Source organism: Paramormyrops kingsleyae, chromosome 9, assembly GCF_048594095.1.
Source record: "Paramormyrops kingsleyae isolate MSU_618 chromosome 9, PKINGS_0.4, whole genome shotgun sequence".
Taxonomy (NCBI): Eukaryota; Metazoa; Chordata; class Actinopteri; order Osteoglossiformes; family Mormyridae; genus Paramormyrops; species Paramormyrops kingsleyae.
In genome coordinates, this window is record NC_132805.1 from 33,702,007 (window position 1) to 33,724,081 (window position 22,075).

The window sequence follows — 22,075 nt, forward strand, 5'->3', positions numbered from 1 at the left end:
CATTTGAATAGTGTTTCTTCCGGTACAAAGGCACAGCTCAATAAATCTAAGACTGCACCAGCTCCATTTAAAGAACAGCTAAAAAGCCTTTAAATTTTATGGCACCTTGCTAGCAGAGGCAAATCAAAATTGGAGCATTTTACCATACAGGAAACTGGGAAAAACTACAATTTATATCAAATTAAAGAACGCGACTCATGAGAGTAATTCCACAAAAAAAACACAACTTTAGCTGCAGATCAAAAAAACTGAAACACAATTCAATAAATAATTTATGGACAATAAAGATAGGTGTGTGATATATTGAAAACAAGCCTCTGCTTTTATGGAGTTCTGTGCGATATGGTAAATACACATAAAATGCATAAGTCAGTCTTGCACTTCGAGACGGAGGGACATTTCAGCAATGCGAACATTCTGAGGTCCGGTTATGTAACAGTCTGCAGTACAACACATCAACTGTGCACTTTCAGGCACAATACGTCCTGTTAATTTTCAGCTTGCATCACTGTCAGAGGCTGAAGCCTTCATATTATTAAAATAAAAACGTCAGGTGTTGCGGAACCAACTTCCGAGGTGCTCATGTCCATCTTTGGTTAATAAAAAAAAAAATTAGAGAGAGAAACATTTCGTTGGGTGAGAGGGCTCTTGCTCCTCTGCTTATTGTGCCCCAATCACATGGGGGTTGAACTGTATGATGATGATGGTGATGTCATCCCTGTACATGCGGGCCAGCTCCTCGGGCAAGCTCAGCATCTTGGATAGCCGTTCGTGGTCTACGGTACCAAACTCATTATTGCCCACGGCATGCCTGATCAGGTGGGTGGCAGCGTTCTGGTCCTCAAAGGTGGAGGACACACGGGCGCGACGCTCTGCCAACAGGCCCTGCATCTGACCCAGGGTCACCCGGTAGCCGCCTACCGAGATGGGCTGCTGATGATGGACTCCAGTGAGGTACTCGCCCACGATACGCACCACCTCCTGTCGGTGAAGGGTCTCCCAAAGGCCGTCAGTACCCAGGACCAGGAAGCGGTCCTGGGGGCGGAGCCGGTGGTGTAATACCTCGGGCTCAGCAGTCAGGTAGGGTGGAGTGTGGTAATTGGGTGGGATGAACTTTGTATGCTCGTTCTCATGCAACTGGTCAGGCCCAGACTCCAGAACGCACTTCTGCAGGTCGATACTCCACTTGAATTTGACATCACCGAACGCCCTGAAAGGCATGAGCAGGCCCAGAAGCCGGTCCTGCTTCACTACTGTCTTGGCCTCACTTGGAGGGTGCTCAGCCCGGACACGTCGCACCTCATTCTCACTCTGGGCGTTGTGATCATTGGACAGGGTCAGTGCTGTGAAGGATCCATCCTCCTCCTGCACTCCCAGAACTGCCCTCCCATCCCCTGTGTTAGCGATGTGCAGGTCATTGCCATCCACATGAGCCACGCAGGCTGTGGCTCCTGAGAAGGCCACACGCAGAACCCAGTAGTTGAGAAATGCATTGGGGTCTCCCACTTGGGCCTCCAAGGAAATATCATTGTCCAGCCGCTTGAAGGCATTGATGAGAGCCTCCTTGATATCTGGAGTCTCCCCAGGACTGTTGAGGTCAATAAGCTCCTGCCAGTATGTCCTCAAGCTGTTAAAGTAGAGCCTAGAGGCCTCCTTGCTGAAGTAGTCATTGGGGTGCTTGTGCCACTGCAGGATGGGATGCATGGCGCGGCCAGAATCCATGGCGTTCTCGATCTCCACCAGCGTTTCGTGCGGCAATAACGAGATGGCGATGTAGTAGAAAAGCCGCTCGCTGAGAGCCTGGGCGCAAGCACAGCCTGCGTGCCCGTCAAACACGCCCATGAGCATCCCCCGTGTCCGCAGGCAGGTGGCGGCACTGCGCCGGTCTTCGATGGGGGCGTTGGCCGGCAGCTGGTTGCTGTCAAAGCCCAACACCGAGCTGACGTTCTTCCCGTCGAACTCGGGGACCTTATAGCTGTACTCATTGGCTTTAAGGATGCTGTTCACCTGTGGTGGTGTCAGGTTGTACCATCGCTTCGCAGACATTTGGTAACCACGGGACTGGCATCGTCTCACGTGTGGCCCGGTGGTGGCAATGGGCTGAGCTGGATGTGGAGAGTTCAGGGGGTGAAGCAGCTGACAAACCCGGCGTTGATTCTGGCGCAAGACACCAGCACTACATATCTTTCCAGTCTCCCGGCTGCCAATGGCTTTAAATAACTGGAAGGTCACAGGCATGGCAGATCCCACGGATGTTCCCAGGTCTCTACAGACACTACAACACAGAGCAGAATAATACACCTCAACACAGAGTAGGACTATGCTCCAATCAATAATGAAACAGGACACCTAAGTCACTGCAAAGCCTGATTATAGATGAATAACCAAATCAATCCAGATTAGCAAATTCACGTGCTTGTTATTCTGTTATTTATCATGCTTATTTATACATGGTGCATTATTACACTTTAAAAACCAGTATGTACCCTCGAAGCCCTGAGACAGACAGCTACTGGCCAAAAACAGCTGCCTGGATAATTTTGGAGCGGCTTCAGCGGCCTGGACACACGCCCCCCTTGCGATCTGCCCCGTCCTCTGCTCATCCTAGCATTTCACAATCTCCTTCCTAACCGGGATTATACAGCCACCAGTTAACGGGAGATGAGCTACGCGACTCGAGATCCCGTCTGCGAGTTAAAACCAAGCTAATCAGGCGCCATCCAGCTAAAGATGACACCCGCAATACGCTAACATGATGAGGTGGCGTCCGAATAACATACAACTGACAAGCAGCGTAAAAAACACAAACACTAACAGTGCTTTGCTATATAACTGGCTTCGTACCTCCTTGGCAATTTAATTAATGATAAATATGTCTCAAACGACTAAAACGTTACCCTTAAACGCCATCCAGTAGCATACTGTGGTAAAATAATGTCGCCGATATTACCGCTTGTGAAGTTATAATATTTCCACTGTCTAGTTATTTTTTCTATTAAAAACAGGGCTAGCTAACTGGTTAGCTGAATGGCCATCAAAAGGCGTAGGTAGGGGCGAAGCGTAAAGTTGCCATATTGTTTAGCTATCAAACCGGGATGACTGTTCAGACTTCTGGCTCAAGTAAAAAAAGCGCACCGTTTCGGTTAAAAGTTTAAACATCGGCTAACCAACGCGAATAGTCCGAACGTACGGCCGAAGGCGGACGCGGCAGGCACTCGACTTGAGACGCTACCTCCCCTTCCCCAAAAAACAAAAACTATCGCCAGCGCAGACCGCGAAGCATCGCTGACGTGATGCAAAGCGAACTGCGGCGCGCCCAGTCCATCATCCCCCCCACCACCACCACGCCACGAATACGGCCGACGGGACCCGCACACCGACCTGCGTTGGTGCCGCCTCACAGCTCTCAGGCTCGCGCTGCAGGTCTCGCTCACAGCCAGGGCGCGGAGCGCAGCCCAGCATCTCGCTCGCTTGTTCCCCCACGCGGAGAAGCTTCTGATTGGCTCGGCCGGAGCGGCCCGTCTGATGCTCGCGAGCCATTAACCCTTTCGCTTTCGGAATGCCCGCGTGGGGCCGTGCGCCAATTGCCGACTAGCTCTGTCATTCTAAACTAAACTAGAAAAAACTGCATGGCTACAAACAGTGGAGAAGCTACTTGCAATGTTAGGGAAATGCGATATGTCAATATACTAAAAACCTGCAATGAATGGAATCACGCAGTGATATTGGGCATCTGGGTTTCGAAATTTCGGCGTCCACGTAAACCGTTTACGTGATGTTAATAATCGAACACGACACCACATCGCAAAACACAGGAAATGTAATGCAATTTAGGGAAGAACCGGTGGTGGTGGTGCTTCATGCACAAAATACACGAAATACATCTCTGTCAGTAAAAGACGATTTAAGAAAAAGTCCCTTTGGAGTCATTATGTCCATTCTGCTGCTTTTAAAAATCGTTGCAATATATATAATAAACATAAAACACAAAATATATAAACATCGATAAAGATCAGTGACAGACAAACCTGTGAGATCCGTGTAGACTCTATTCGACTGGGTGATCTCGCTGCAAACTGCTCGCAACGAGTCTTGTTGAAATCTTGCTGGTGAAACACTGGGAGACGACCTTCGTGTAATTGTAATGATGTGTATCACCCGGACGGTCACTTTTATCATCTAATGGTAGTATGTGACAGTTTGACACTCACCGCAAGTAACTTAGCCTGCTTGTGGAAGTAGCATAAGCACAGGAAACCCCCACAACGCTGTTCAAAGACAACACACGCGAGGGCTGAGGGACGGCCGAATGAGCCGGGAAATTGCTTGGAATGTCACGTTCTCATTTGCTTCTTTGCTGATGGGAGATTTTAAATATTTTAAACCTTTGACTACTTTTTGGATGGGACCATTACTGACTATTTTGACCCTAATTTACACATTCCTTTGAATAACCAGACATAACAAAAATAAAGGTAAAGGAAGGACAGGAAATACACACAGGCTAGTTGATGTAATTTGAGGAGTCTCCCTTTAAAGGAATGTGGGCTGCCCAGCCTTGAACCTGCCCTGTCACATGATTTTGTTGAGTTTTAGGTTGACAGTGCTTGAGGTCAGCACCTTAACAGGTATGCAACATCACGGTTACAGGTTCAAAAACTGTGGCATGTAAAATATGTGATCCACCCCTCTCCTAAGCACTTATTATGTTAGGGTCCTGGGGGGCATGGAGTGTAAATCCTGGTTAAACTCTAAATGGGACTGTTTAATTATTTTTATCTGTGGGTGGAAAAATCTGACATTGCAACTCTACTGTTGAATATTCATAAACAACAGTTCAAACAAAAATGAATCAATGTCAATATGCATTAGACATCAGGTGGTGTAATGTTTAAGGAACAATGTGTGAAACCGGTTAAAACAAGTTATACAGTATGCTGGACATACTTAACCTTAGCATGTGAAGATACTGATATCTCTCATAAAGATACCGGTATCTGTCACATGGATACTGGTATCTCTCATAAAAGAACATTGACTTAAAAACCCCCACAAGCTCTTTTTTCCTTAAAGTGAAGTATAGGAATTATATATTTTCATATTGTGTTAGGATGTTCAGTATTATATTAGCTATTTATGTAAATATGATATAAACACTTTCAGTACAATCTTTAGTAACTACAATAGTGAATCCTATTAAAAATGAAATACCTTTATTAACAGAAACTGTGAATACAGAGAAGCCACATGACAACCAGTAAAACCAGTACAACCAGTAACAAAGTACCGAAGCTGTTTTACTGTCAGTATACATTACAAAAAAGGTCAGAAGTTTTATAAATCATAAATAAAATTTTCAAAAAAAATTACACACTTAAAAAATTAGATGGAGACCTTGGTTATTAACACATTGTTATAATTACTTAATACTCAAGACAAATCCCTATATAAGAAACCTTTTATCGACTAGGGTCTTTGTTGCCAGATTTCTTCGTCCAAAGATATTGCGTATCAACTGGAAGATCTGAAAAACAAAAAGGCAATGTTCAAACAGTAATGAATGTCTAGACAAACAAACACTTTTGAAAGTGTGCTAGTCAAGTAAATAGTACTATGATGCAAATATATATATATATATATATATATATATATTAATATATTAATTAACATTAATATAACACACAATTCTAAAGCCAATCAGCTTGGCAAAATCCTATTTTAGTGAAAATAGAAAACATGATTAACTGCAGAAGCTCATAGTATGCAGATAACCACTGGATGAGTTCTACATATGTTCTCTCTTAGTCCAAAGAAACTGGGCTGCCAAGCCTGTGGTTTTGGATTTGGGGTTGGGTGGTGGCCATGCTCCACTCAGCCCCCTACTGGCAGAAATGTGAACAACATTCGACCCGCTTCCATTTTGGGAGCATAGAGCATGGAGGTTCATATGAGGCTCTTGCTGGTGCACAGTGGCAAAGTGCAGATTCTTACCAGTTGTTGCATGTAGGTCAGAACTGCAGCCAAAATGAAATTCTGACTGCTCAGATCCACGATGCAGAAAAACAGTGTGTCGAAAATAAGCAGAGTGGCTTCGTTGCCATAGTAAAGAACATCACTGAATGAATGAGATTCATCTATGTGGGGAATAAAATACAGTTAAATAAAAATAAGCTTTTACATATTAAAAAATAATGAAAGAATAACAGTTATAAAATATGAATGGCTGTATTACCATTATAAAATATGCTTTTGTCATTTGGCTCCATGAATTCCATTCCAGCAAGTCTTTCAAGAATCAGTTTGTCCTTCACAATATAATCCAGTTCTCTGTGTGCCTATGGGAGACACACTCATGAAGGTATGAGCAGCTGGTGTGACAAACTGCAAGACAAAGTCATCTGTACATAGTGACCGCAGCCTTACGTGGTCGATCACAGAGCCCAGAAACCTGTTCATGGTGTGGTACGCTTTTACGCTCTGATCAAACGGGTTGGCGGAAGCGTCCACGAGTCGCATTGGCCCGTTCCTCTGTGGAGTTCAACAGGTCCTGTTAGTGATGGTGCCAGAAAGGCACAGGGCCTGCTGGGGTTGCGGGGGGGTTTACGCACCCTACTCAGTGGCTCCAGGATCCTGTCATACTGCTGCCGCAGTCTGTTCGTGATCGCCACCTGGAAGGTCTGTGTGTCTGTGTTGGGGAGAAGTCCTCTCTGGCCACAGAGGTTTTCCTAAAAAGCAGAGACAGCAAGACGAATAAAGAGGGACGGTCCGAGCCTTCTGCCGTCAGACTCTAAAGTAGGGTCTCCAGGCTGAACTGCTCCAGTGAAACACCCGACCACAAAAATGATTAAAATGCGTGGTCTTGAATAAAACCTGAGCAATGTAAATGTAAAGGAACTGAACAACCCACCACAACCCCCCAATAGTCAAATAAAAGCAACACACATCTGACAAACAAAACCCACGCATTGAAGAACGCCTCATACAGACGCCAGAATTATTTAAAATCAGGCCATGTGGGGGACAAGCAATTAGAACTGGATACATTCATAAAAGCTTTCTTTAACTCCGATAGTGATCTGGCTAGAGTCTGAGCAGCTGAACAAAAGACAGATTCGTTGAACACTGATGAAAGTCTTAGCATACCCCCTCTCTCCTCAAGTTGATGTTCATTTCCTCCATGTTGGTGTCGGCGTGGCCATGGACAGAGCGGCCATGGATGTAATACCCAAAGCAACGGTGGGAAAATAGCAGCACGGAGATCTGTCGGTACAAGAACAGATACAGTGTGGAAATGAGGAGTGTCATAATGAGGCGTAACAAGAAGGGGAGTGACATAATAAGGAGTGACACTATGTGCATATGGAGTGATGTGATGTGGTGTAACAAAGTGAAATGAAACAAAGAGGAGTGACATAATAATGAGCAACATAATGAGGAATGATGCAGAGAGAAACAAGAAGCATAACATGAAGAGGAGCAACGTAATGAGGCGAAATGAAGAAGAGTGACACAATGAGGTATAACATGAAGAGGAGTGACACAATGAGGTATAACATGAAGAGGAGTGACACAATGAGGTATAACATGAAGAGGAGTGACACAATGAGGTATAACATGAAGAGGAGTGACACAATGAGGTATAACATGAAGAGGAGTGACACAATGAGGTATAACATGAAGAGGAGTGACACAATGAGGTATAACATGAAGAGGAGTGACAATGAGGTATAACATGAAGAGGAGTGACATAATGGTGTGTAATATAAAGAGGAGTGACATAAGGTGTAATATGAAGAGTGACATATTGAGGTGTAACACGAAGAGTGACATAATGAGACATAACTTAAAGACAGAAATAATGAAGTATAACATGGAGCAGCAAAAAGAGAAGTGAAATAAAGTGCACTATTGTTTCTTCTGAACGGAGGTTTAGGTAAAACCCACATTGCTGATTGAACAGAGGTCCACGAACTGCCTGATCTTGTCTTCCACAAACCTCTCGTAAAACACAGTGAAGAAAATCATCTGAAAGAGTTAAAAAAAAAAAAAAAAAAGACTCCAAGTTCAGCAACTGAATCCACAGAAACAAGTATGTTTTACTTTGTCGTTATCATCTAACTGTTGAATTTACAGAAGTAAAAACGTTTCTCCTAACCAGACACCGTTTTGCCGTGTCAAATGGCAAAGCAAATTGTGTTAATGCTTCCAGTATTAAAAAAATGGCTACATGCAGTACACCAATGAGCCATAACATTAAAACCACCTGCCTAGTACTGTGTAGGTCCCTTTCGTGCTGCCAAAACAGCTCTAATTCGGTGAAGCATGGACTCCACCAGTGAAGTTATCCTGTGGTATCTGGCACCAAGACGTCGACAGCAGATGCTTTAAGTCCTGTGAGTCATGAGGTGGGGCCTCCATGGATCAGACTTATTTGTACAGCAAATCCCACGGATGCTTAATCGGATTGAGATCTGGGGTATTTGGAGGCCAAGTCAACACCTTGAACTCTTTTTCATGTTCCGTTCCTCAGACCATTCCTGAATATTTTTTGCAGTGTAGCAGGACACATTATCCTGCTGAAAGAGGCCACTGCCATCGGGGAAAACAGTTGTCATGAAGGGATATACTTGATCTACAATAATGTTTAGGTACATGTCAAAGTGACATCCAGATCAATGCCAGAACCCAAGGTTTCCTAGCAGAACATACCCCAAGGCATCACACTGCCTCCACCGGCTTGCCTTCTTCACACAATGAATTCTGGTGCCATCTTTTAAACAACACACACACACCTGGCCATACACATGGAATAATAGAAGACGTGCTGCATTAGTCCAGGCCACCGTCTTCCATCATTCCACGCTCCATTGAGAATTGTAGAATGGCAAGGTGTTATGTGTTCGACACCTTTCTTCGACATAGCCAGATTTAACATTTAGCAATATGAACTACAGTAGCTCTCCTGTGACATCAGACCAGACTGGTTAGCCTTTGCCATAGGCACCAGTGACCCCTTCATTGGTTCACCGGTCAGCCGTCCCAGAACCACTTCTGGTAGGTACTGACCACTGCATATGAAAAACACCCCACAAGACCTGCCATTTTGGAGATGCTCTGACCCAGTCAGCTCACAATCACAATCTGGCACTCGTCAAAGTTGCTCAGATCCTTATGGTTGCCCATTTTTCCCGCTTCCAATACATCGACTACAAAAACTGACTGTTCTCTTGCTTAATATATAATGCTGCCCTTGACAGGTGCCACTGCAATGAGATAATCAAGGTTATTCGCTTCCCCTGTCAGTGGTTTTAATGGTATGGCTCATGGGTGTATATGATGACAAACTTTGTATTTCTTCTCTAAACAGCTGGACACCACTCAGGTGTCGAAGCTCCACACCTGCAGGAAGCCAATGACAAGCCAAACGGTTGTGGCTACGCCGTATCTGAGGATAAGGCTCCAAGGTGGGTAATAGGCTTCTGGTTCTCGGTTGAGATCTGAGGAAGGGTCCCTCAGGGCCAGATTGGCGAAGCCCACCACCTGAGAAGGGTAGATGAGGTGAAACGTTAGAGAGGTAGGGATTCACCTTTGGTAGAACCTCTACACATTTCCGGTCATCGGGGAAACTATGCATGCTTAACACATTACATCAACCACTTCTGTTATTGACGGGGAACAAGAGAGTACAAGAGACAAAAGGCAGCAGACAACACAAAAAAGCAGATTTTAGCATTGCTAGTGATGCACCGATAAGGAAATTTCTGGCCGATATGATTGTTTGGGAGGTAGATGCTCCCCATGAAATTTTAGCAGAGCAATGTTTGCAAAATGCATTTCTGAAATCATTTTCGGTAACATAAAAATAATTCCATACAGCAGACACTTTTCTAACTGTTTAGCATGGGGGGGGGGGGGGCAAAGCAATACAGGTCAGCATTTTAAAGGGAATCATCGGATCATCTTTAACCACAGGCCAATGCCTGATTGTTGCCGTTTTGGGCTCATACCGATAGCTGGCCGATACCATCGGTGCATCTCTAATCATTGCGCTAGTCTGAAGTGTTGACTGTTAGCTGTCGCACACAAAGACTCAGAACCAGACTCAGAACCAGACTCAGAACCAGACTCAGAACCAGACTCAGAACCAGACTCAGAACCAGACTCTGCAAAGTACCTCCAAGAAAAACAGGACCGCCGCCACCTGAAAGGTGGGGTTGATTTTCCGGATGGTTTGGATCTCGTTCCACTCATTGGCCACGAAGTACGTCCTCCATATACTCACAGGGGAGGGCATGTTCTTAGGGTCGCCTGTCCCTAAAAACGCAACAGAGTAAGGCTGGACCCCATTTGTGTGTGGACACGCTATAATAGCATGGATAGAGATCACTGTATCTACCTAATCAGTTTAATGCCATTTAAATTGTTCCTAGAAAATTATGCGGCTGCACAACAAACCAGTAAACAAGAATAACAGCAGGAACCTTGGTCATAATGTGAGCAATGTTATTAAAAATGTCTGTGCAAGGAGGGTCTGATTTCCTTTTTGGTATCAGGCATATAATCAAGCCACCCTCACAAAACAAGAAAACGCAAAGGAAACAAACACCTTTCCAGCAATCACTGATCTCTAACTCACCTTCCAGGGTCCTGGTGCTTTTCCCTCTTGGTCTCTCCCAGTCAATCAAGAATATATCCACAGACAACTGATGGACCAGTTTGTGTAAAAATTGGATTGCCTAGAAAAACCAGTAGAAGTGAAATAAGGTTTCATTTTGCCATCTATATAACACCAGAATCAACTTGGACATAAAGCAAACGTGATCAAAGTAGTCAAGGACACCAAAATAAAACTGCAAATGGTATTGTCATCCATCCATCTATCCATCCATCTATCCATCCTCTGAAATTGCTTGTCCCATTCAGAGTGGTGGGGGGTCCGGAGCCTATCCTGGAAGCTATGGGTGCAAGGCAGGGAACAACCCAGGACGGGCCACCAACGGTATTGTTACCTTCAGTGCAAAAGCACAGGCCACGTAGGTGATAAATTTCTCCTCTTGTTTTGGCAGTGGCAAGAGGACTGACACAAACTGCTGGGCCTGGAATAAACAAACATGGTTCAAATCTCGGGAAGCCTGTTATGTAACCCACAAAACATACAGCATTCGCTTGGAAAAGCAGATCAAACAGCAGTGGGGAAATAAGGATAGACTTGCCTCCACCATCTGGAAAGTACATGCAAAAGTAAAATAGAGAAAAAGAAGGAAGCAAATCAAGATTTAGCCTATATTTGAACACCTGCGAGCCCCCACACATTAACAGTGACCTGCCTGCTCAGAAAGCCCATCTAACCTTGTAAAAAATTAGCCAGTAGATGCCAGTTCCCATGGTGATTATGAAGAACACATTGGCGAGGTCTCCAGCATAGAACAACAAGAACTTCAGAACTGTCTGGATACGGCAAGAGACACAACATCTGTTATTTTGTGCAAAGTAACATAGAAGAAAAAAGACCTAGTTTTCCCGGTGTTCTAAATGTTTCAATAACGGAATGTTATTGTTAAGCATAGATGGTCGCAATCATTATGCAAACTACTAAAGCTTGCAAGGACAATTTCTCTATGGGCCACTGCGTCCCAAGAGCCTTAAGCACACACTGACGGCGTCCAAGAGTATACTTGCAGTTAGGTCAATTATAGGAGAGGCGATCCTCCGCTTCCAGCTGGCTGTCTTCAGGAGGGCATACAGCACGGAAATGCCACCCAGGACTCCGACAGCAATCTGCAGAACATCGGCTGTCACAGGAAGCACAGCACTGGCAAAACCTAACGGAGTTAACTGGCGAGAAGTTGGGTGGAAAAGCTCATATGCCTCTTTCTCAGTGTTTATTAGGGATATTTATCGGACATGGTGAGGGCAATTGTAGAATCCAACTAGTAATTCTGTCGATAGCCCTAATAAGAATTCTGCCACCACGTGTGTAGCACTGTTTTACGTCGATGTTTTAAGTGAAAACCTAATGACCTAATGACCATGAAGGCTTCAGAAGATGATAATTAAGGACATGTTTATGGAATTACAGAAAAACATCGATGAAATTCAACAAAGGAACAAGATGACCTCATAGATAGTGACAATATGAAACGTCCATAAATGCAGATTCCGTATATGTTGGAAAACTCCACGATGAAATTTTTGCGAATCACTTTTGGAAACATGGAGATATTAAGCAACATGTAGAGACTGATAAGACGGTAAACGTCATTCAGGAACTGGCCGCCCTTGCTTCCTCAGAAAGATGTATGTCGCTTTGGGTAAAAGCACCTGCTAAAGAAAATGATACTCACATCTGTTTTGACCAAAGCTTCACTCTGGTCCATCTCATACTCCATTGAAAATGATACCTACAGCAAACATGAATTTCATGGTGAGGAAAACCTGTTAGTTTACAGATGATCTAGCTGTCAGTCGGTAACTTACGGGGACGGTCTGTGTGTTGACGTTAGAGACAAGGATATCCGAGTATGAGACAGATATCAAAGGTGGGTAGACTTCCCCTTTCAGAGTACTGGGCACCAGTTGAAAACTGTAAGAGAGTCATATTCCTCAATAATGCAGAATTAATCACAATATCACAGCAAAATAATACTCAAAATACTACCAATAATAATATTATAGTTTCACAGAATTTTGAGGAATAAACATTTTTTTTAATTAAAGCAATAAATGAAAAAATGAAATGTTTACTACACATCAATACACACAATCACAGCATACTAACTGTTTAGCCCACCTACACCTTCCCAGCTAGGTTTGCTACACACTGTGATTCATACCGCCGTCACTTTAACTGAACGAACAGCGAATGTCCTTGCCTTATCTTTATGCTCGTTGCCACGCGTATGACCTTCGGCAGGGAGGTCAGCGAGCCTTCACGTCCGCTCAAAGCGTCTACCAGGAAGATCCGTCGGGTCAGAAACCAATTGTTCATGTTACTTCCTGATAAGAGATGCAAACATGACCAATTCATTTGAATTTTGCATCCGGAGCTTGCATAAACATTCATTCAGAGTCTCTCCGTGTTCCCATAACTTTGCTTTGAAGAGCTTTTCTCTGAACAGAAATCTTCAGAAGTTAAAAGGTAAAGATGCTTCATGGATTTTGATGTACTCCTAATGTACTCCTAGTGCAGGTGAAGGTGGGAGATGCTGAATCTGGAAATTAAGAGACTGCAGGGATCTTGTTTTTTCTTATTTCACCACTCGCCTGTAGCATCAAGGCAAATTTGGAGCGTTTGAACTCTGCAGACAATTCAGAAAATGGTAAAAGGGTTTTATATACGAGTCATTGGAATGATGCTGGACTCCTGTAGCAGTGGTCTGCTGGAGGTCTGGGGACAACTATCTATGGTCACCTTGGTTGACGAACTGCTCATTGAACTGGAGATTGAGGTTCTGGACAGGCACAGACAGGAGATTTCTCCCTCTGTTGCTGCTACCCTGGCCGACGTCCATGAAGATGTCATAAAACAGAGGCTCTGGGAAAGCCGTTAGCATCTCAGATAGCGACAGGATACACTAATGGGAAGAAAACAACACAGTTGGATGATGAGGAGAGAACAGTGCACTTGACTTTGTATGTTTATACAGTATGTAGGTGTTGTTAGTGTAAGTTCTGCTATACTTGTTGGTCATTTTGTGTATCTCACATGACTAAAGATCAGTGAAGTGTAAAACTGAATTTTTGCACAGATTTATATTAAATAGGTTTATATGGCTCCACATCTATACTGTATGTGAATTACAGCCATCAGTCATGTAATTCATCCTAAACAAAGGATTGGTGTATAGTCCGCACTACAGGGTCTTCAGATTGAACATTAAGTTCACCATTAATACATAAACACATTCCGAGTCATTGCATGCGATGAAGGTGAAAAAGCAGACTGAGCTGAACCTCGGGTGAAACGGCGCTTACGCTTTGCTTGTAGGACATTCCAAACGTGTACGCTGCGCCGAGTCGCCTGGCTGAGTCTGGACATAGCTGGAGAGGAAATACTGAGACTTTACATTCATCACACAACAATATAACTACTCTTTGTATAAATAGGGTTACAATGACATTATAAAGAATAGTTACACCTGGTTATCATAAATTAACCACCAATGCGGAATTTAATAACGTCTATTAAAAACCCAAATAACACTGAAAACAGAACTAAGAGTGATAAGTCCCAGGTGTCGTCCAGGGTGATTAATTGCAAGGAATTTAAATGTATGCGCAGACTAGCCGCATGAGGAAGCCCAAATCGGTAATTCAAGGCTTCGCGACGAAACTACTGATATCTGACATCTGTACACAGATCTAGCCAATTTTCAACTTGGGTGTCATGTTATATAAGAATCGAGGGATTTCCCTAGTTAATTTGAAGTTAGTTAATTACAGACGTAACTGTTCGTAACTTGAAATGTTCGGAAGTCGTTATTCAACATCATTTGAAGGGTATACGTAAGTACAAAGAACTAGGATGCTGGGAGTTGTTTGATGATGAAGGAAAGGTAACTAATTGTGAGATATCTCTATTTGTTGTGAGCTCAAAGATCAGTCAACCATAAAGAAGTCTTCCGTTGCTGCATGAGACGTTTTCATACCTGTAAGTTCCCTTTTCCGATGGTCTCCCACTTCAGGAAGTCTCCCCTCGCATTGTAAACAGCGGCAATGAAGTTGATGTTTGTATTCTTAAGAAAATTGAGTTAATACACATATATATAAAAATACTATGTAGTTTTGGAAAAAAAAATACAAACACAAATAACTTCCTAAAATTGTCAGAAATTTAACTTATTAGATAATAGTTTTGCTACTAGAAAAACCTAAATTACAAACCTATTGTACAGTGCCATCTGGTCATTCTGTAATATGCTTATGAAAAACAGTTTGAGAGCATATGAAAATACTGCTTTTCTCTGGGATTGCATTCTGGTACCCAGCTTCTTGACAAAGTGTGTTAAAATGAAGACTGACCAGGCTGTTATAGGGTTATGAAGCGGGTGATTTCAGTTACCTGGCTAACATGTTGACAAAGGTCAAGATCCTACTTGAAACAAAATAACTGTGTATGTTTAAGGGACCAAAAGAGACCCCAGACCTAACTTTCTCAAAAAGAGGCTAATCATGTTTATCTGCTATAGCCAACATGTGAAACTCCAGGCTCTGCTCACCTGAGCAGCGGTAGAGAACAGAGGCCTTGCAGCTACACGACTCACCTTTTGGGCTCCTTTGAAAGTGAAGCCTGCAGGAAGGGCTTCAGTCCTCAGGGCTCTGGATGCCAGGCCAGGCTGGTCCCCATAGAACAGCCAGGGAAGATTAACCCTCCTGACATCCATGAAGCACAAAAGCAAATGTTACACCTCCAATGTCTCTGTTGAACAGTTAGCCAGCACTACAGAGTAAGGCTCAGGGGTGGGAAGTTCAGGTCCAAAAAGTACAAATCCAGTCCAAAGTTTTATTTCAACCAACCAGTTGAGTATAAAGAGTCACAGAGTATTCAACTAGTTGGGCTGAAACAAAACCTTGGTCTGGACTTGTACTTCCTGGACATGAACCTTCTACCTCTGCTAAGGCTAGCTCACCAGTAGGAAATGGACTGAGCTGCTCCCAGTGCAGCAGTAGCCCGGAACACGTTGTTATAAAGCCCGCAGGCATCATTGTTGGTGCTGCTGAGGGAGTGCATGTTCATCACACACATGTTGCCCAGGGCCTGGCAGGCTGTGAGGTTGGAGAAAACCTGTGGGAAGGAAATGAGTTTTGCTAAAGAGCTGCCCAAACATGTACCAGGTAATATCACAAGAGCCACAGCAAGTTTTCTCAGAGGAAGTAGGTTTTCTGTCCCACTTGGCTTCTGATGAGCCACACCTGTTCCTGGTATTTACCTGAGACCTGGTGTGGCTCATCAGAAGCCGGGTATGATGGAAAACCTACTGGACGGTACCTCTCCAGGACCGGAGTTGGAGACCCCTGGCCTAGACATGAGCTACTCCCACACACACACACACACTAAGATGAAATGTCAACCCAATCCAAACTGATGCATGTACAGAGTGATATCTCGCTCATCCTTTTGTTTCTCAACAGTGCTATGGATAAACTCATTATAAATCCACTGATGCAAAGGCCTAGTCAGGGCAGAAAGAAGCAAATGGGGAATTATTACCAAGCAGGACAGAGCTGAGGAGTGCAGATATCTGGAGAACCATACTGACTGGACAGGCAGTGCCTGCAGGAGAAATTGATGAAAGAAACAAGAAAAACGTTTAACGGAAAGAAATTACTGCACCCACATCCACTGAGCCAAACAGCTGCTGAACCGGGGACCGAGGAACGTCACGGCAAACTATTAATTTATAAACAAGGAAAAGATTGGTTTGTGTTGACTGGATTAAAACGTATATTAAAAACGTAGCCTTCCACCAGTTCACAGTAAGTATAGCCCCTGAGCAATAATGACCTTACCAGTTGATTATAGATGATGTTTGAAGCAACAGATGTTGGCAGATTATTTGGAGGGAAACACAGACCTCCCACCTGGAAAAGACAACCAACGATGCTGATGTATATAATCAGACCACCTCCAAGTGTCAATTTACACATAGCAACCTGAATGTCTTATTGTCGCTTTCACCAATTTCCACTGGCCAAGGTTCGTTGGTTTTCATCTCAGCTAGGCTTTTAAAAACCTTTTACTATGAAAGAACTGTTCACTGAAATCATTGCATCATTAAAGTTAAATTCATCTGTTTGTGTTTACTAGAGGATAGCAATGACCTATAAGTAGTGTTAAACTTCATTATATTATTATTATTACAAAAATGGTTAAATTATTTTTTTTGCAAAACAAATGAGAATAGAACACAAGCGACTTTATATTAGTTAATTACTTAAAGGAACACATGAATGACAAGTCAATAATCATTAATTAATTATGACAAGGTTTTTTATGTATTTCATTACATAGTTTGATCAGAAAAAAAAAAATCAATATAAAAAATGCTTAATTAAACAAAAGCTTGTCTTAAAAACCAGCATGGCCGGTGGGTGTTGCAGATTAGGGTTCAACAGCCCTGTTCAAATTGTATCTGCAGTGTGGTTGTGTTCATGCTGGACAGAAAGGATTTCCATGGCCTGTTGTTCCCCATAGAAAAGACTCACAGAGACTTGTGTTGCACCACACGTGCACGAGAGGGAAGTGTTGATGAAGGAGTCGTGACACCTTGCACACCTGGGGGGAAAAATAAAGGCAAAGGTTGACAATCAAGAAGGTGCAGATGCATCCAGGTAATGTTCATGCCCACAGTTTCATTAAGAGCATATATTCATCACTTTGTTGACTGATCCAATGAGTCACTTAGAGACGGACACAGAAGTGATACCTGATCCCAGCCGAGTCAGGGGCTGTGTAAGCAGGCTCTGTCGAGTTGCAGGGTTGACATACGGCCTCTTCCAGAAGGCTCCCATTCAAAGCCCTTTCCACTGGGTCAGAAAGTAAACGAGGTTTTCACAAATTTCCCATTTTTAAGTTACCATCACAGTAATGATTATTACGTACTTATGAATGATGGAGATACCAATTATGATGATGGGGAAAATTATGTGTATTACATTGGAAAGTATCAAAGTGGTTATGCTTGAGAAGCATTATCTTCTTTAGACCACTGTCTCCCAGTCTGGTCCTTAGGGACACACAGCTGGTCCATGTTTTTGCTCCCCCTGTCAGAAAGTCCACATTTTTGCTCTGGGAGCTGGAACGGAGCAAAAACGTGGACTGTCTGTGGGTTCCTGAGGACCAGTTTGAGGAACACTGCTTTAGACACAAGTGTTCACCAAATAAATAAATGTGAATAATCTCATAGGAAGTACAGAGGGAAAGAAGGGGAAGAGGTTAGATTCTGTTAAGGGTCTGTAATCGTCAATATGGAAATATACTGTCTGTATCGGTGATATGATTACAAACATTTATATATCAATGTTCTGGCAGCACCATAAATGCAATGTCTGAGTTGGATTCAACATAAAATGCGCCATGACAAACCCAACACGCTCCCTGCAGGACACTGGCATGTTCCATCTTCGCTCAGGCCTGAGGGACATGTTATACATCCATAGCCATCCCTTGTAACACCCTACAAACAGAGCAGGAATGTTTTTAAGTCCTATAATAAGAAGCTAACAACTGTATTATGCATGTAAGGCTAGATTTGATTACCTTGCTCTTTAAGCAATGCAGCAGTTAAAATTAAACTAAATTAATAAGTTACAGAATATATTTACTGGAATTTAGTATAATTATGCTCAGTTTGCGGACTTAAACAAATTATTAGAGAGAAATACCGATTTGGCACCAGCTGGGCATTGCTGACACGTTATTGCCGGGCCGTTACTGGAAACCACTCTGAATCCCGTCTGGCACACACATATAGTACCTGGTGGACAAATACAAACACAAAAATGAACGTGCATATTGTGTTACTCCCATAGTTTTATGTCGTCTTAAAATTAAAGCAGTAGAAATAGCTGTACAAAAGTTATAAATATAAGAACTTCGTAAATATATAATGCAATTACAATGTTTTTTACGTTTGGAAATGGTGTTGATAACGGGTATTTTAAAACGTACAGCGTAAATAAACCGATTTGATTTTGAACTTTACTTAATTAATACTTACCAGATTTACCGCGTATTTGGTTTGGTCCACATTTTACGCAAGATAAACTTGATGTATCAAAAAACTTATCGACGCCGCAGTCTGAGGGCTGCTGAAAAAGAATTGAAAACCGCTGGCCTTTGTAAATACTGGACTTGAGCAGACAAAAGAGAAAAAATCTGCAAAAGAGTACAGATAGCGTCCCCGTCGCCATAGCAAGCAATGGCAACAAACCATACTTCCGGCTACCCACAATTCCCTGAGGCAAGGCTTCCTGTCAAAAGTGCGCGGTAAACTCGTCCCTCCATTATATTGCCAGCGTGCACAGAAGTCGTTCATGAGGTAGGCTTGTGATATTAGTCAATAAAACGCTGTTAATCTTTCGGAAACAAGAGTAAACCGCAAAAAAGCGTATGTATTATGGGGAACGCAATGGCATCTGAAATACTTAATTTTTGTAAAGACTGTTTAAAAACCTCTACCACTTACACATTTATTTGTAGAATCATAACGGTGTTGTTAGATGTAATACTAGTACGAAAAGAAATTTTAAATGCTTCAGTAAATATTTTCATTTTTTTTCTTTTATACAGCTTTTAGGAAGAGTAGTACAATGGCAGTTGTACAGCTACTTGGTTTAAGTATGGAGGCAGGATCTGGAGACATTCGTGAATTCTTCAGTGGTTTACATATACCTGAAGGTGGGGTACATATTACTGGTGGTAGTCTTGGAGAGGCATTTATAGTATTTGCTGAAAAAGAAGATGGCCAGCTTGCACTACAGAAGTCTGGGACTTTCCTCAAGGGGTCCCATGTTGTCCTCTCTGTCAGCAGTGAAGCAGAACTTCGGCAGAAAATGATATCCTGCCTGAAAAGGGATGATTCCTCAGGGGTGGGCCCTGACACTAAACTGATAGAGACTCTGATGGCAGCTAACAAGCCTGAAGTTATTTTAGGCTTTTTACTCAGCTTGGTTTCAGATGCTGGGAAGATGCAGTTGAAGCAAGCAGCAGCACCATCAGGGGATTTGCTGGAAGTAACTAGTCATAATGGGATCTCCCCTGCGCCTGATACTGCCAGTGCCCCTCTGGGGAAGTGCCCAGTGGGGAATCTGTCAACAGCAGCATCAAGAACATGTTATTTAAGTATCCGAGGACTTCCCCGCTCCGTCACCAAACATGAAATCTGCAATTTCTTTAAAGGACTGAAGGTTAAAGAAGTCATTATCAACGCCCAAGTCGGGCATGGCTATCGTGGTTGTTTGGTTAAGTTTGCTAGTGAACAGGAGTCACATGAAGGGTTGAAGTACAGCGGACGTAGTTTGGGGTCCTTTTGTGTTGATGTGAATAGGGCAACGGAAGGCACCTGGTTCACTGCAATTGATCATTGTAAAATGGCATCATACAAAAACCAAAAAGATGCCCAGAGGGAAATGCGTCTACTGGATCAATCACAATCACGGCCTCCAATGGAACAAACTTCAGACCCTCTGCCAAGTAATGAGTACTGTGTCATGATACAAAACCTGAACCGCGTAACTACAAAAACAGAGATTAAAGATCTCTTTAAGTGTGCAAATGTTCCCAACAACAGGTTGTTACATTTGCTTGACAATTGGGGCCGCAGAACAGACACAGCATTCATCTTATTTGACAAAAAGGAGGATTGCATATCTGCTCTGGATCTTGACAGGTACAATTTTTGCTCTCGGATTTTAAGTGTGTCTGTTGTCTCAAAGGAAGAGATGAGGGCAATGATGAAGAGACATAAATCAATTCCCAGCACAGTTGCTAAGAAGTCTCGAATTGAAAGACTGAAAGAGGAACCTTCTTGCATATATGTAAGAAACCTTCCCTCTGATGTTCGAAAAATTCAGATAAAGGATTTTTTCGGAAAGTTTCAAATTTCAGAAGATTGCATCTATCTGCTGTCTGATAATCGGGGGGTTGGACTTGGTGAAGCTGTAGTGATGTTTGAGTCAGTGCAGTCCGCCAAATTGGCTGAGCAGCAGAATGGTAAGAACTTTCTTGGGGCCCCCCTGATTCTGACCCTAATAACCACGCAGCAGGTGAAGGGCCTGTTAAATGGGAATCGGTGAGGAGGATGTGTATCTTTCTGTCCTTACGCCCTTACTTTATGGAATTCTTTATGTAGACAGTGACCTACTGTAATTCCATAAATACATTTCGACAAATCATCTTGACATCATGTTCTGTTCATGGATTTCTTATTTTTTTGGCAGGAAAATGACCTACAGTAACTCAGTTAACACATTTTGATGTATCTTTTTCATCTTACAGTCTTTATGGAATTCTTTTTATAGAAAGTAACCTACAATAACTCCATTTCTACATTTGAATGTATCGTTATTTTTCACATTGCGTTCTTTCTTTATGGAACTCGTTTTAATGATGTGACCTTCAGCAGCTCCATTTATACGTTTAGATATTCTGCTGAATCTTGACAATAAAAAGTACCTCCAAAAAGTAAACCTTTCAGTATCGTGGAAAATCCTTTTCTTTAAGAACTGGCTTTTCAGGAAAGGAGATAATTCGATCAGGAATCTTTCAACCTTTGTGTAAAGGAGCATATTAGTTTAATTCATGCCATTGAGATGAATATGTTTGTGTATCACAATGCCCATTTTTTTGTAGTTGAAATAAAATATGAATAAATGTCCTTCAGAGTTTTAAATTGTACATACAGGTACAGGCAGTACTTGGTTACTTGGTACTTCAGTATATGCAAGTTGGAAAAAGTTGACTGAAGCCTGTGGAATCCATCCATCCATTTTCCAACCTGCTTATCCTACTGGGTCGCGGGGTGTCCAGAGCCTATCCCGGAAGCAATGGGCACGAGGCAGGGAACAGCCCTGGATGGGGCACCAACCCATCACAGGGCACACACACACTTCACACTAACAATTTGGCACCCGAGCATGTTTTTGTACGGTGATGGGGAAACTGAAGAACCTGCAATAATCCCCATGACAGAAACAGAAAGAACACAAACTCCACGTGGAGCGGGGGCAGCAGGTGTGAGGCAACAGACCCACCACTGCACCACCATGCTGGTAAGAATATATGATTAAAAGTGTTCATGTCCCCAACTGATATCAAAGATCAAAATCAGGACCAATCCAGGTTTAATTGATTGGTATTGACTATCACAGCCACATTTTCCCCATGTCTACCCGATTTACATCAGTTGCTTTGATTCTGGCACGTTGCAGTAAGCCTGAGGCATGTGGTTTGAAACTACAAATTACTGAAATGTCAACTGTCTGGAAAATCTCTAAATTGTAAACTCAAAGCAGCCCAACAGCTACCTGCAATGTTTTCAATGCCATCCTTTTGAGATGCAGCTACAGAGCATCG

The 22,075-nt window shown here is 43.0% G+C and overlaps 2 protein-coding genes and 1 long non-coding RNA gene across 4 annotated transcripts; 1 reads left to right on the plus strand and 2 right to left on the minus strand.

The window, feature by feature from the left end:
- Positions 1-350: 350 nt before the first annotated feature.
- On the minus strand, positions 351-4,225 carry pdp1 (pyruvate dehydrogenase phosphatase catalytic subunit 1). 2 transcript variants are annotated; one of them, XM_072716848.1, is made up of 2 exons: positions 4,029-4,225; positions 351-2,275 (listed from the first exon to the last, which is right to left on the minus strand). In XM_072716848.1, the coding sequence occupies exon 2, from the start codon at positions 2,236-2,238 to the stop codon at positions 661-663; it is 1,578 nt and encodes a 525-aa protein (XP_072572949.1). In that variant the 5' UTR covers positions 2,239-2,275; positions 4,029-4,225; the 3' UTR covers positions 351-660. The 2 variants fall into 2 exon arrangements, with proteins under 2 accessions (XP_072572949.1, XP_023670491.1); XM_023814723.2 differs by lacking the exon at positions 4,029-4,225 and adding an exon at positions 3,382-3,513.
- Positions 4,226-5,196: 971 nt separating this feature from the next.
- On the minus strand, positions 5,197-18,967 carry tmem67 (transmembrane protein 67). Its single transcript, XM_023812470.2, has 28 exons — positions 18,720-18,967; positions 18,385-18,476; positions 18,086-18,176; positions 17,427-17,526; positions 17,206-17,275; positions 16,510-16,581; positions 16,211-16,273; positions 15,630-15,784; positions 15,264-15,372; positions 14,649-14,735; positions 13,975-14,040; positions 13,412-13,574; positions 12,873-12,996; positions 12,478-12,583; positions 12,345-12,401; positions 11,680-11,778; positions 11,350-11,448; positions 11,010-11,096; positions 10,637-10,736; positions 10,175-10,314; positions 9,400-9,540; positions 7,945-8,025; positions 7,144-7,260; positions 6,609-6,725; positions 6,424-6,528; positions 6,233-6,335; positions 5,992-6,134; positions 5,197-5,524 (listed from the first exon to the last, which is right to left on the minus strand). Exons 1-28 carry the CDS (start codon positions 18,910-18,912, stop codon positions 5,444-5,446), a joined length of 2,961 nt encoding a protein of 986 aa, XP_023668238.2. The 5' UTR covers positions 18,913-18,967; the 3' UTR covers positions 5,197-5,443.
- On the plus strand, positions 18,954-21,377 carry LOC111844218 (uncharacterized). The gene is made up of 2 exons (XR_011993151.1): positions 18,954-19,040; positions 19,292-21,377. It is a non-coding gene; the product is annotated as an uncharacterized lncRNA (long non-coding RNA).
- The last annotated feature ends 698 nt before the right edge of the window (positions 21,378-22,075 follow it).